General features: G+C 43.0%; 1 protein-coding gene across 3 annotated transcripts in view; it reads left to right on the top strand.

Moving 5' to 3' along the window:
* The window catches only part of faf1 (Fas (TNFRSF6) associated factor 1), a 499,151-nt gene that overhangs the window by 100,717 nt on the left and 382,146 nt on the right, over nt 1–16,288 (top strand). For all 3 annotated transcript variants that reach the window (XM_085982899.1, XM_085982900.1, XM_085982902.1), the window contains exon 5: nt 15,941–16,032. In XM_085982899.1, the coding sequence (XP_085839025.1) occupies nt 15,941–16,032 (92 nt within the window). The remainder of the gene's footprint in view (nt 1–15,940; nt 16,033–16,288) is intronic.

Raw genomic sequence — 16,288 nt, 5'->3', positions numbered from 1 at the left:
AGATAGTGAATTAAAATGTAGTGAGGCCTTGATTGATGTGAAAGTCACTAGGATAATTGAAGAGTATTGCAGGGGCAAGAGGAAAGTGAAAAGTCTGTTTGTGGATAACGGCCTGAACAAGAAGGTTCCAAAATCTTTAAGCTATTGTCAGTCTCCTGTGGTGTTGCACATGGCGAGTCACGATTACGTGTAATCTTAAGGCGAAGTGGGGTTAGGGGTCGTCAGATAATTGGGCCCAGGTGCATAAATATAATTTAGTCCGCATTTTAAAGTCATATATTCTGTCCTTATTTTATGCCATATTTGATCTGATAATGGGCTGGATTTTGATGTGAGGGGCGAACAAATTGCGTCAGCTGTTCATTGGACTTGCTTTTGCCCGTAGACGTTCTATGGGCTTTTACGTGGCAAGTTGCTGTCAGCCAAACATCCAAACCGCGCGGCACCCTCTTCACAGCATCTGGGACTTGTGTGAACAGGACAAGCAACTGTGTATCTCCTTAGCCAATCATATTAAATGATCGTTAATAAACGGCGCAGTTTGGACCAGGAAGTGTCAATTAAAATGGTGAATTCAATGTCAAATCAGGTACATAAAGCAAAATAAAGAAGGAAAGAAAGATTGGATTGAGGGATAAAAGAGACAAAGAAAACATTTTGTAAAAAATCTCCTGACAATTAAAATCTGAAGGAATGAGACTCCACACTTCAGTGCCAAAGCGTGCGTTTGGCAGTAATTAAGACTTGCCATGTTGTTAAAAGGGTATTGGAATGGACAAGCTCTAACTTTTTCTGGTGAGTTTAGTCCGTATCTACCATGAAAGTACAGGAACTTCATGCTGTTCAATATATTTGAATGGGGGGACCAGACGATGAGATGCCGTTTTCGTGCAGCTTACGGAGGAGTGCTACATCTCTGACAGCAGCTTACAGATTTTTGCAGTTGACTGGGGTATAACCTGGAGTGAAGTGCAATGAACTCCTATTTGCAGTCATCAAAGACAAGTCGGACACAGATATACATTAATTACCAATTAACAATATCTATGACCACACAAAGTACTTCAATGATCAACAATCTAAATCATCATAGTTATTTAATTCTGCCACAGTATCTCCGCATTAGCTGGCCCTTCAATGGATAGGCATGTGTTAGAAGATATAGTTCCTTCTTGAATTAGTTTGACAAATAACGGGTTTCAGTTAAATGTTATAATTGTTTCTATTATTCTGCACTTAAATCGAATTAAGACCAATATCTGTGCTTGTATCAGATGTCTCAAGGCTATTTCTAGCTTCATAGTCTTATCTGCTTGAAGGCAGATCACCCAACTGTTTTACTTGGGCCAAATTAAAGCTGGTACCAGCATTAATTGGAAGCACCTGGTTAATACTAGGATGCAAGAGTCCATTGTCTGAGTCTGATTTCCAGAATACCTGTGGCGTGTCCAAAATAACGAGCTTTTCCACAGTTACATGGTATAATGCTCATGTTCTTCGAGAACACATCCTGTCTCATTATAAGCAACACCATGGGCGAATCACTCAATGTATTAAAAACAGTATTTCTCATTTAACATTTCGTCACGCATGAAAAACAGTGCATTAACATAGCAAAGCCATGGGAGATATGAATAAATATAAATATTATCTATCATATTAAAAATCCTATGTCTGCACACGTGTCCTGTCTACAAAACTTTACTTCCTAGTGTCACAATTTTGAGGCAACTTTTTCTATTATAAATTCCAATTTCCATGTTTCTTATTTCTGGCCTCTTCTCTCCCCAACCACCTTCCCGTCCTGCTCACTTAATCAGCCACTGCCTCCTTGGATTCTGCCAATGGATCAACAAAGACCGATCCTCTCCACATTTCCCTCCAGAATAAAAATTAAAGACAGTATTCGATTAAAGGAAGAGGCTTATAATGTTGCCAAAAAGAATAGCAAGCCTGAAGACGGGGAGGATTATAGAATTCAGCAAAAGATGAACAAGAAATTGATAAAAGGAAAAGAGAACAGGAGAGTAAACTAGCAAGAAACATAAAACAGATTGTAAAAGCTTCTATAGATATGTAAAAAGGAAGAGATGAGTGAAAGTAAACATGGGTCCCTTAGAGGCAGAGACAAAAGAAATGATAATGGGAATAAGGAAATGGCAGAGACATTAAACAAATCGTTTGTATCTTCCCGGTAGAAGACATCTGGAAATAGTGGGTAACCAAGGGTCTAGCGAGAATTAAGAACTTAAAGAAGTTCGTATTAATAAAGAAAATAGTGCTGGAGAAATTAATGGGACTAAAAGTCAACAAAACCCCTGGACCCGATGGCCTACATCCTAGGGTTTTAAGAGGTAGCTACAGAGCTAGTGGATGCATTGGTTTTGATCTTTCAGAATTCCCTAGATTTTAGAATGGTCCCCATGGATTGGAAGATAGGAAATGTAACCCAGCTATTCAAGAAAGGGGGGAAGAGAGAAAACCAGGAACTATAGACCAGTTAGCCTGACTGCAGTAGTAGGATGCTGGAATCTATTAATATGGACATGGTAACAGGGCACTTCGTAAATCATAATACGATTAGGCAGGGTCAACACAGATTTATGAAAGGGAAATTGTGTTTGGCAAATCTTAGCTTTTTGAGATTGTAACTAGCAGGGTAGATAAGGGGGAACCAGTGGATGTAGTGTATTTGGATTTTCAAAAAGCACTTGATAAGGTGCCACATAGGAGGACACTTGCACCAAATTAGGACTCATGGGATTGGGGGTGATATATTAGCATAGATTGATTAATGGACAGAAAACAGAGTAGGTTTTTACAGGTCATTTTGGTTTGGTCGGCTGTAACTACTACGGTACCGCAAGGATCAGTGCTTGGGCCTCCGCTATTTACAATCTATATCAGTGACTTAGATGAGGGGACCGAGTGCAATGTATCAAAGTTTGCTGACTATATAAAGTTAGGTGGGAAAGTAAGCTGTGAGGAGGACGCAAAGCGGCTGCATAGGGATATATATAGGTTAAGTGAGTGGGCAAGAATGTAGGAGATGGAATATAATGTGGAGAAGTGTGAAGTTATCCACTTTGGTAGGAAGAATAGAAAAACAAAATATTTTTTAAATGGTTAGAGACTGGGGAATGTTGGTATTCAGAGGAATCTGGGTGTCCTTGTTTGCGAATCACAAAGTTAACATGCAGGTACAGCAAGCGATTAGGAAAGCAAGTGGTATATTAGCCTTTATTACAAAGGGATTGAAGTATAAGAGTAAAGACGTCTTACTACAATTATAAACGGCCTTGCTGAGACCACACCTGGAGTAGTATGTACAGTTTTGGTCTCCTTACCTAAGGAAGGATATACTTGCCTTAGAGTGAATGCAACGAAGGTTCACTAGACTGATTCCTGGGATGTGGGGAATTGTCCTCTGAGGGGAGATTGAGTAGACTCTGCCTATATTCCCTAGCGTTTCGAAAAATAAAAGGTGATCCAATTGAAACAAATAAAATCCGTAAAGGGCTTGACTAGGTCGATGCTGGGAGGATGCTGCCCCTGCGCGGGGAGTCTAGAACTAGGGGTCACAGTCTCGGAATAAGGGGTCAGCCATTTTGGACTGGGATGAGGAGAAATTTATTCACTTAAAAGGGTTGTGAATCTGTGGAATTCTCTACTCCAGAGAGCTGGGACTGTTCAGTTGTTGAGTATATTCAAGACAGAGATCGATACACTTTTGAATATTAAGGGAATTGAGGGATATGGGGATATTGCGGCAAGGTGGAGTTGAGGTAGAAGATCAGCCATGATCTTAAATGGTGGAGCAGGCTCGAATGGCCAAGTGGCCGACTCCTCCTATTCCCAAACCCGTGACCTCTACCACCTAGAAAAACAAGGGCAGCAGGCACATGGGAACACCACCATATTTAAATTCTCCTCCAAGTCGCATACCATCCTGACTTGCAAGTATATCGCTGTTCCTTCATCGTCACTGGGTCAAAATCCTGGAACTCCTTACCTAATAGCACTGTGTGGGAGTGCCTTCACCACACAGACTGCAGCGTTTAATGAAGGTGGCTCACCACCTTGTCGAGGGCAATTAGGGCTGGGCAATAAATGCTGGCTTTGCCAGCGTTGCCCACATCCCATGTACAATTAAATAATTAAAAAAAAATTTTGTGTGTTTTTCACTCAAACAAGGCCCTTGCCATCTACAACCTTACTGTGGATGATTGCATTGACATCATGGCTCTGACTAAAACTTGGCTCACGGGTGAGAATACCTCGACCCTTACTGAAGCCACCCTATCCAGCTGTACATTCTGCCACTTGCCCTGCCCAAACCATTGCATTGGCAGTGTGGAGCTTAACGAGAAATCAAACCTTGATCTCTTCCTCCCTCCTATTCCTCTGGCAGCTTTCCTACCTTCAAGCAGCTCGCCTTGTTCCACCCTTTTTGCTTCTCCTTTTAAAATCCTCATTATCTCCAAGCCCCATCCCAAGTTTTCCCTTGAGCATGCCTCCCTCCTTTCCTTCCTCAGTCTCTGCACTCAGTGACTCCTCATCCTCATGGATTTCAATCTCTCTCTCCACACCCTACCGTCACTGATTTCACTGTCCTCCCTAAACTTCAATCTCCATATAAGCTCTTCTCCGCATATTCAGTCACCCCTTGACCGTGCCATTGCCAGAGAGTATAGGTCCATTCTACTCCATCTCTCCTCATAGGACAACCCTCTCATCCCAGGAATCAATCTGGTGAATCTTTGTTGCACCCACTCTAAGGCAAGTATATCCTTCCTTGCATAAGGAGACCAAAACTCTACAGACTACTCCAGGTGTGGTCTTCACAAGGCCCTATATAATTGTACTAAGACTTCCTTACTCTTATACTGCAACCCCCTTGTAATAAATGCTAACATACCATTTGCCTTCCTAATTGCTTGCTGTACCTGCATGTTAACTTTGTGTTTCGTGTACAAGGGCATGCAAATCCCTCTGAACACCAACATTTAATAGTTTCTCCTCATTTTAGAATATTCTGTTTTTCTATTCTTCCTACCAAAGAGAATAATCTCACATTTCCCCACATTAGACTCTTATCTGCTACCTTCTTTTCCATGCACTTAGTATCTCTATCCCTTTGCAGGCTCTTTGTGTCCTCCTCACAGCTTACTTTCCCACTTAGTTTTGTATCGTCAGCAAACTTGGTTACATTACATTCGGTCCCTTCATCTAAGTCATTAATATAGATTGTAAACCGCTGAGGCCCCAGCACTGATCCTTGTGGCACCCAGCTTGTGAACTGAAAATGACCTGTTTATTCCTGTTTTCTGTCCATTAACCAATCCTCTATCCATGCTAATATATTACCCCCAACCCCATGAGCTCTTATTTTGTGCCACATGAAAGGTTGCTGCACATTATCGAATGCCTTTTGAAAATCCATATATACGACATCCCCTTTATCTACCCTGCTCGTTGCATCCTCAAAAAACTGTAATAAATTTGTCAAACATGATTTTTCCTTTCATAAAACCATGTTGACTCTGCCGACTCATATTGGACCGGATTTTCTGATCGGAATCTTCCTGCGGCTGGATGCCTCCGATCGGGGAAAACATCTACGAACTTACCTGCTGCCTCTGTAGGTCCCGAGACTTCTGATCCTGGGCCTCTGCTCTACGAAATGCGCAGAGGGGTGCATGCGGTTCGCAAGCATAGATCTCTCAAAAGTATGAATGGGGATCACTATTAAAAAAAAAAGTTAAACATTAAATACATTTTTTTGAAAAATCACATTTAAAATTAGTTAACATTACATTTTAAAATATTTTAAACAAGTTAAATTTTTTGAAAAAAAAATAAACTCTCAGGGCTAAAAATAAATTTACCTTAAGTATTTTTAAATTATAAATGCGTGGGAATTAAAGATTTTTAAAAAAAACTCATGCTAGTAAAAGCAGGCCTTACGCCTGCTTTTACCAGGCGTAAGATTTTTAAAGGATTTCAGCGGGCGGAACTTGTGCAGAAAGCGCACCTCTTTTCCCGGGCAGGCGGATGATGTGTTGAGAGGATTCTTGACCGATTGGAAGTGCTGGGTTTTAGCGCATGCGTTCGCATGCCTAAACCTGGCACTTGCGAGGCCCCTACGGGTGTGCACGCACCTTGTACACACCCGTGGGGGTTGGAAAATCCGGCTCATTATGTTTTTCTAAGTGTCCTGTTACCACTTCCTTAAAAATGGATTACAGCATTTTCCGATGTGATGTCAGGCTACTGGCCTGTAGTTCTGTTTTCTCTTTCTCCTTTCTTGAACAGCGGTGTTGCATTGGTCCCAGTGAATTGGAAGGTAGCAAATCAACCATGCCCTCAATTCCACCATTAATGCCCTCGTTCCTAGTATAAACTTTTACTCTCTCCAATCCTGGCCATTCTTCCCATAAGGGGTGCTACTGAGTGTATCTGGACCATCTTGGAGAGAGATGATAAAGCCCAGCTTCTTTTCTCCACTACCAAGCATCGTCTTAAAAAATTAGTGCCAGAAACCTATGGACTTCATTGGCACCATGATTGGGACTATCGGTTCAGTTACCTCAGTTGCTTCCCTGTTCTTCTTGCCTACTAAGCCAAGTGTCCCCATAGTACCCTCTTTCCCCGCAGCCCACCCCACGCCAGCGCCGGCCATTTTGCCCTACCCCTGATCTCGTGTTTTTTTAGTTTTTCTTCTATCTCCCCTCATGCTCTGTCTGAGCTCATTACTCCCATGACCTATTCCACTAAACTACTACCTCAAAGGTAGTAATCTCCGGATTACTCCTGGTGCCATCCGCTCGTGAGTACAGAAATAGGGATAGAGCAGATGAATGCTTGGCTGGAGAGATGGTGCAGGAGGAAGGGCTTTAGATTTCTGAGGCATTGGGACCGGTTCTGGGGGAAGTGGGACCTGTACAAGCCGGGTGGGTTGGACCGCAACAGGGCTGGGACCAATATCATTGCAGGGGTGGTTTGCTAGTATTGTTTGGAAGGGTTTAAACTAGCTTGGCAGGGGGATGGGTGTAGATTCAGAAGGGAGAGAAGCAAAGCTGGTAAGTGAGTTTGGAAGGCAGAGGAGAAAAAGGCTAGAAAATAGACAACGAAGAGGTTTGACAGTGCTTAATGGGATATACTTCAATGCAAGAAGTCTAGTGAACAAGGCAGATGAGCTGAGGGCACATGGAAGTATAATATAGCTATTACTGAAGCATGGCTGAAAGAAGGGCAGGAATGACAGCTCAACATTCCTGGTTACAGGGTTTTCAGACGAGCTAGGGGGATAAAAAAGGGGGATCACAATATTGGTTAAACAAACAATTTGCGAGGAGGGATGATATGTTAGAAGGATCATCAAATGAGGCCATATGAATGAATTGAAGAACAAAAAAGGTTCAGAGCAAATATGTTCCCACGAAGAAAAGGGGCGGGAACCACAAATCTAGAGCCCCCTGGATGTCGAGGGTCAGACTAGGTAGGATAAGGCAAAATACTGAGTTAAATACTGCAGAAAGCCTGGAGGAGTATAGAAAGTGCAGTGGTGAAATTAGAAAGGAAATTAGGAAAGCAAAAAATATTGGCAAGTAAAATCTAGGAGAACCCAAAGATGTTTTATAAATACATAAAGAGCAAGAGGATAACTAAAGAGAGAGTAGGGCCTAATAGAGCCCAAAAAGGTAACCTGTGTATTGAGGCGTAAGACGTGGGTATGGTTCTTGATGAATATTTTGCACCTGTCTTCACAAAAAAAGGGATGATGCAGACATTGTAGTCGAGGAGGAGGACTGTGGAAATATTAGATGAGAGAAACATAGTGAGAGGGGCAATATTACAGGGTTTAGTATCATTGAAAGTAGATAAATTGCCAGGTTCAGATGAAATGTATCCCAGGCTCTTAAGAGTAGCAAAAGAGGGAATAGCGGAGACTCTGACCATTTTTCAATCCTCTCTGGCTAGAGGTGTGGTGCTGGAGGACTGAATGATTGCTAACGTTGTACCGTTGTTTAAAAAGGGAGAAAGGGTTAGACCGAGTAATTGCAGGCCAGTCAGGCTAACGTTGGTGGTGGGCAAATTACTGGAAAAAATTCTGAGGGACAGTATTAATCATCATTTAGAAAGGTACGGATTAATCAAGGATAGTCAGCATGGATTTGTTGAGAGAAGGTCGTGTCTGACTAACTTGATTGAATTTTTGGAGGAGGTAACAAGGAGGGTCGATGAGGGTAATGCGTTTGATGTAGTCTGCATGGATTTTAGCAAGGCTTTTGACATGGTCCCACATGGCAGACTGGTCAGAATAGTAAAATCCCATGGGATCCAAGGGCAAGTGGTTCGGTGGCAGGAAGCAAAATCCCATGGGATCCAAGGGCAAGTGGTTCGGTGGCAGGAAGCAAAGGGTAATGGTCGACTTTGTGACTGGAAGGCTGTTCCCAGTGGGTTCCGCAGGGCTCAGTACTAGGCCCCTTGCTTTTTGTGGTATATGTCAATGATTTAGACTTCAATGTAGGGACAATAATTAAGAAGTTTGCAGATGATACAAAAATTGGCCATGTGGTTGATAGTGAGGAAGATAGCTGTAGACTGCAGGAAGATAATCAATGGACTGGTCAGGTAGGCAGAAAAGTAGCAAATGGAATTCAATCTGGAGAAGTGTGAAGTAATGCATTTGGGGAGGGCTAACAAGGTAAGGGAATATACAATAAATGGCAGGATACTGAAGTGTAGAGGAACAGAGGGACTTTTGAGTGCATGTCCACAGATCCTTGAAGGACAAGTAGATAAGGTGGCTAAGAAGGCTTACGGGATACTTTCCTTTATTAGCCAAATGTAAGAAATCACACAACACCAGGTTATAGTCCAACAGCTTTATTTGAAATCACAAGCTTTCGGAGCGCTGCTCCTTCATCCGGTGAAGTGGAGAGATGCATAAAAACACAGCTTATATCGTCAGAGAATAATGTCAGATGTTTACAGGTAATCTTTCTAACTGCCATTTATCAGACCTCGGCAGAGAGATAATCACAGCAATCAAAGGTGTAAATGGTGTCCAAACCGGTCAGTCAGGAAAATATTACATCAAAGAACAATGAGGTGGGGTCACAAGGGGTCAAATGTTGCGGATGCTGGGGTCTGTATTGAAAAAAAAAACAGACAAAAAACTTTTTTTGCTGGAAATCACAGCAGGTCCGGCTGCATCTGTGTGGAGCGAACAAGCCAACGATGACTCGAGTCTGGCTGACCCTACGTCAGGTGGGGTTACATGTAGCGTGACATGAACCCAAGATCCCGGTTGAGGCCGTCCTCATGGGTGTGGAACTTGGCTATCAGTTTCTGCTCGAAAAGTGACATAGAATATAATAGCAGAGACGTTATGCTTGAACTGTATAAAACACTAGTTAGGCCACAGCTAGAGTACTGCATACAGTTCTGGTCACCACATTACAGGAAAGATGAGATTGCACCAGAGAGGGTACAGAGGAGATTTAAGAGGATGTTGCCAGGACTGGAGCATTTTAGCTAAGAGGAAAGATTGGATAGGCTGGGGTTGTTTTCTTTGGAACAGGAGGCTGAGGGGAGACTTAATTGAGGTGTATAAAATTGAAGGGCCTAGGTAGAGTGGATAGGAAGGACTTATTTCCCTTAGCAGAGAGGTCAATACCAGGGGGCATCGATTTAAAGTAATTGGTAGAAGGATTAGAGGGGAGTTGAGAACTTTTTTCACCCAGAGGGTAGTTGGGGGTCTGAAACTCACGGCCTGAAAGGGTGGTAGAGGCAGAAACCCTCACCGCATTTAAAAGGTACTTGGATATGCACTTGTGCTGTGGCTTACAATCCCACTTTCCAGCTCTTGGTCCGTGGCCTACAAAGCTATGGACCAAGAGCTGGAAAGTGGGATTAGGCTGGATAGCTCATTTTCGGCCGGCCCAGACACAGTGGGTCGAATGGCCTCCTTTGCTGTAAATTTCTGAGATTCTATGATTCACTCAGCTTCTCTTCCTGGCATCCATCCCAGCTGACATTGTAAATGGTTTCCTTTTCAGGTATTGCACCCCACTCTTTCAAAACCGCTGTCATCAATCCCTCCTCCTCAAACCCACTTTCGTCCCCTGTGTTCTTGGAAACTATTGGCTCAACTCTAACCTCACTTTTCTCTTCTAAGTCTTTGAATGTGTGGTCGCCTTCCAAATCCGTGACATCTTTCCCTCACCTCAATGATTGAATCTCTCCATTCAGGTTCCATCTCTGCCATCGCACTGAAATGGCCATAATCAAAGTGACAGATGACAACCTCTGTGGCTCTGCCTGTGATGCAATTTCTCTCCTCAACTACTATGCAGCTATTGAAACGGTCAACCGCACCAACTTCCTCAGTTGTCCTGCTCAGTGCGACAGCTGCCAATTGATTCCACTCTTGCCATTCAATTGTATCCAGAGTATTTCCAACAATGGCTTCTCTTCCTGCCCCAGCACTGTTTCCTCGAGTCCCCCAAGGATCTTTTCTTGGCCTCTTCCTGTTCCTCATCCACCTACTGCCCCATGGTGACATCATCTGAAGACATGGGTTAGATTCTACCTGTATGCTGATGACACCCAGCTCTACCTCTCCATCAGCTGCCTTCACGGCTTTTCTGCTGTCAGACTGCTTCTCTGATTTCTGGTCTTGAATAAGTCGCAATTTCCTCCAGTTAAACAGTGAAGACTGAAACCACCTTCTTCGGCATATACCACAAAGTCTATACTCTTCTTGTGTGATTCCATGCCCCCCGCCCATCCAGTGTCTCTGGTTGAAGCTGACTGTTTGCATCCCTGGCATCCTACTTAACCACAACCTGAGCTCCTGATGCCCTACCCGTTCCATCATGCACCTCCTGCCTCAGCCTATCTGGTGATGAAATTCTCATTCAAAGCTATATCACTGCCAGACTTGACGATTCTAATGCACTTCTGACAGACCTCCCATCCTCCACTTCCCACAAACCAGCTCATACAAGCCTCTACTGCTTGGTCACACACTAGTCCTGCCCTTGCTGACCTACATTCACCCAGGTCCCCCAACACCATCTCTGGAACCTTCTGGCCCTACAACCAGCCCCCCAACCCCCGGGTTCTCTGTTCCACTGACTCTGGCTTCTTGTGTATCATCCCCCTCTTTCCTTTTTGCCCCACCATTGGCAGCTGTGCTTTCAATCGTCTGCCCCCAAGCTCTGGAATTCCCTTCATAAAGCCATCTGCTTCAATACCTCTATCTCCACCTTTTTTAAGATCCTCCTTTTAAGCCAATCTCTTTGACCTATCTTTTGGTTAGCTCTTGTAATATCTCATTCTTTGGCTCAGCATCCATTTTTGTATGATTATGTGCATGTGAAGCGTCTTGTGACATTCTCTACATTAAAGTCGGTATATACATGCAGGGTGGTGTTGTAAATGGGAACTGCCTATATAAAGCAGTCTTCCTGTAATTTCACCCTTCGACTAGATGGCGGTGCTGTAGCACCTTTTTTTTAATTTCTCCCAGCTTCTCGGCCTGTACTACAGAAACACTCCTAAGCTCTAACTATCGCTACTTTTCAGCTTTCTAAATTTCTGTCAGTTTTCCTATTTAACTATCTAAATAATATAAAATAAACCGTGTATTATATAAAAATAAGAAAATGTTTCACTTCAAAATGAAGCCTGAATTATGTTTGCACCTAGGTCCTATTATTTCACCTCACTTCACTTCATAGAAGCAGATGGCTTTAGGAAGGGAATTCTAGAACTTGGGGGTAGACGATTGAAAGCACAGCTGCCAATGGTGGGGCAAAAGGAGGGAGGGGATGATGCACAAGAGGCCAGAGTCAGTGGAATAGGGGACACTGGATAGGCACTTGAGGGAAATAAACTTGCAGGGCTACGGGGATAGAGCAGGGGAATGGGACTGACTGGATTGCTCTGCAGAGAGCCGGCACGGACTTGATGGGCCGAATGGCCTCCTGTGCTGTTATGAGCCAAGACTCTGACTTGAAGAATGCACTTGGTCTTGACACCGTGTGCAATGCCACAGTAGATCAACTAGTATGACATAACACTTTGTTACAGATAGAAAGCAATCTTAAATTTCTGATTTCCAGTGTGAAACTGAGAAACACTTTCCACTTGTTCCCCTCACCAAACAACAAATAAACTGATTGGTTAGGCAACTTAGCAGATCAATCAGCATTTAAGCTCTGATTTTAAAGCAGGGTGGAAAGTGGGAAATGCAGAGAATAAAGCTGATAATTTTGAAGTACTGCCACAAAGGGGGTGGGTGGTATTGTGAAGGTCAGAGTGGAAGGATGTGGGCGAGAACTTTAGGCTAGAGGAGGTTGCAGAGCTAGGGTAGGACAAAGCCATGAATGTACGTGAAGGTGAGGATGAAGATTTCAAATTCAATGCGCTGAGACACAGGGCCAATGTAGGTTAACGAGGAAGGGAGTGATGGGTGAGTGGGACTTGGTGCGGAATAGGATATGGGAGCTGAGGTTTGAACGAAATGGAATGGGAAATGTGAGGCCAGGAATTTTTACGCAAGGATGAACTTCGATCAAATTTTCTTGAAGTTGTTAAAATAATGAAAGGATTAGACATGGTCCATATTAATAGGCTATATGAGCTAGATAGGTTAGGGAGGAGTAGAGGACACAAGTATATAAATTATGTAAGCGTAGAACTAGTTTAGGCGTTTGGAGGTACTTTTTGCAGCGGATCAACTACTTCTGGAATATGTTGCAGCGCATGTTGTGACTGCTGCAAGTGTTCAGAGAGTTGGCCAGGTTTCTGAGTGTGGCAGACATAACTGCATATGGAAGGTTCATGGGTATTGGGATTGTCTCCCAGTCATCATGGTTTCCTGGAACTTATTTGGTCAGCTTTGGGGGTTGGAAAGGAATTTCCAAGATTGGTCTAAGGCTTTTTCACCTGAGGAGTTTGCTTCTGTATGAGGGGAGGGGGCAATGAATATTGTGCAGAAGTTACACCATGATCATATACGGCAGGCTTGATGGATTACCTGGCCTTTACATGTCCTCTTGTACATTCATAAATAAATAATTTCATATATTTTCTGAAAACCCTTTCTTGATCATTCATTAGCAGTGTCACTTAGTACTAGAAATAAAGTTTTAACATGATAAAGATGCAAATAAAATTAAAAAACTTAGAGGAATAGAATTAAACTTTACTATACAATAACATTTGATATGACTTTCTGTCTGAGAAGCCTGTGGCTTGAGTTCATGGGAATTCCCAGAGGTTTTGCTCGGCCAACTGAAAAGATGTAAGAATATATCGGATTTGATCTGCCAGCATACATCTGTGTTCACAACTCCCAGATGATGTGCCTGGACTTGCTGAGCTTAAGCCCCATCTCTGCCCAAATCATATTTCCAACATTAAAGAAGCATTGACAGGACTAACAGGAAAACCATTTTGATGAGTAACGAAAGTAAATCCTTGAAATGGTATGAAATGTCGATTGTTAAAGCACGCACTCTTCAATTTTTTCTAAGGTGATTTTCCTGTAAAAATGAGGCTATTGTATTGAGTATTTTTACAGCAAGTTATATGTGTGATAAATGAATCTTTCCACTGAACTTCGTCAGCTTTTTTTCTCTTCTGGTTTGTAATGTATTCTAAATTCTTGCATGATCTGTATTTCTTTCATTTATGTTAAAACTCAAACAGACGTTAAAAGCAAAACAATTTATATTCAAATAACAGAAATGTCTAGAAGGACTACTAACATTCAAGTTTAGAGGGAAGTTCTGCATTAAAGTCCTGATTAATGTAGAACTTTTTAGTAATATGGTGGGACTGGTTGGCTCTCTGGCAAAACCACCTGCTATCGAATCATTGTGCAGAGCATGAATAGCCCCTGAGGTTCTTCCCCGCGCCCCCCCCCCCCCCATTACCAACAGCCTCATTAAACCTATCTCTCTCTCCTGCCCCCTTGCATCACCACCTCTTAACAACGAGTGCAAAGAACTCATGGACTACTTTGTCACCAAGATTTAAAAGAACAGCTGTTCAGTTGCTGCTGCTGTTTTCACTTTCCTTTGTCCACAAAACCAAACCATCCCTGGGCTCTGTCTTAACCTAGGGACTGCCCCCCCCCCCCCCCCCCCCAATCTCTTTCCAGTATTCCTCCATTTTCACCATGCCACCTCAAAGCACATTTCATCCTTGAGACCCACCTTCTGTTATTTCGACTCCACTCCCTCTACACTGCTGACCACCCAACTTCACTTCCTAGCTGGCTGACATTCTAAATGGTTCCCCCTCCTCGGCCATTGTCCACCTCTTTCAAAACTGCAACCAGTTATCAACCCCATTTTTTTTTTAAAAAAGCTACCTGCGATCCCTCTATCCATGCAAACTGCAGCCCCATCTCCAACCTCCCTTGTCTCTCAAGTCCTTGAACGTTCTGTCGCCTCTCAGATCTGTACTTGTACCTCCCCCAACTCCCTGATTGAATCCCTCTAATCGGGTCTTTGCCCTTGCCACAGCACCAAAACGGCCCTAACCAACGTGACTAACGACATTCTCTCTGACTGTGACTATCGTGGATTATCTATTTGTCCACAACGACCACTCTACAGCTTTTAACACGTTTAGCCACATCAGCTTTCTTCAAAGCCTCCAGTCTGTTCGACTCGGTGGAACAGACCTCCCTTGGTTCCATTCTTAGATATCCAAGAGCATTTGTTGCCATGGTTTACCTTCCCAGCTGCCTACCTTGACCTCAGGACTTCCCAATGGAACCATCCTTGGTCACCTCCACTTCCTCATCTGAACGTTGTCCCTTGGCAACACATTTGCAGATATGGAGTCAGCTTCCAGGCACATGCTGATGGCACCCCAACTCTTACCAACCCCCCCCCCCCCCCCCCAACTGCCTCAGTGTTGTCAGACTGCTTTGTCCAACATCCAGTCTTTAATGAGCTGTAATTTCTTCCAAGCAAACACTGGGAAGAATGAAACTGTTGTGTTGGACCCAGTTCTATCCCCCCCTCCAGTCACTTTCAGACTGGTCAAAACTGAGTTTCTGACCCTATATCGTCGTCTTCAAAGGCCACAACCGTCTACCTCCATAATATCACCCATCTGGGCCCTTCTCTCAGACTGTCTGCTGCAGAAACCATCATCGATGACTTGGCCAGCTACAGAATCGACTCTTGTAATGCTTTCTTGGCCTGCCTCCTGTCCTCCATACTCTAAACTTTGGCTCATTCAACGCTCTGCTACTCATATCCTATTCCGTACCAAGTTCTGTTTTCCCATCACCCCTGTCCTCGCTGATCTGCATTGGCTCCCAGTTCCCCCAGTGCCTCATTTAAAATTTTCATCCTTTTTGTTTTGTTTAAATCTATCAATGGCCTCTCCTCCCTATCCCTGTAACTTATTCCATTGTGACTTCCCTTCTCCCAAACTTTTCATTCCTCTCACTACGACCTCGTGTGCATCTTCCCCCCTCCTGTCACCCTACTGTACACAGCTGTACCTTCAGCTGCCCAAGGCTCCACATTCTAGAATTTACTTTCTATTTACTTCCCTCCCCCTTTTTTTAAAACCCTCCTAAAAACCCACCTCTTTCAACAAGCTTTTGGTCACCCCACTTAATATCTCTTCCTCTTGTTCATAGTCCATTTTTCTCCCCCTTGTGTGTCTGCGAGGTGCCTTGGGACATTTTCCGTGTTAAAAGCGTTGTATAAATACAAGTTATTTTATTGAGTTGTATGTTGAATGGAAATTTTGGGTCTTGTTTGATAACAATACTGAGTAGCAAATATGTATACATCATGTATTATTGGAGAGGAGAGTTTTGTTTAAGTAGTTGCAACATTACCATGGTACTTAGAATATTTGCTGGAATTAATATAGTTTTTTATTCTTACAGGTGCTATCAAGCAAATTTTAGAAAATGAGCTACAAATTCCTATATCTCAAATGCAGTTAAAAGGTTGGAAGTCGACTGATGTAAGCGACAGTGTAAGTTTTTATTGCTATTTAAACTCATGTTGGATTTGAATTCCAGATGGTCAGTAAAAGGACTTGTGTTTTATTCCCTTTCGATACCTTGCAAGAAAGAGGGGTTGGGAAAAATTGCCTGATCACGTATCTTTAGACAGTAGCTAGTTACCATTACGTGGAAGACTATTAGATTTATAACTTTTAGTATGTAAAGTACATATAATCAATATTGTCTGATCGATACTTGTAACAATTGGATTATTTCAATAGAAGT

This window comes from Somniosus microcephalus, chromosome 3 (genome assembly GCF_052327205.1).
Source record: "Somniosus microcephalus isolate GS21.2 chromosome 3, FLI_Smic_1.0, whole genome shotgun sequence".
Classification (NCBI taxonomy): Eukaryota; Metazoa; Chordata; class Chondrichthyes; order Squaliformes; family Somniosidae; genus Somniosus; species Somniosus microcephalus.
This window is presented reverse-complemented; position numbering and strand designations above follow the sequence as displayed.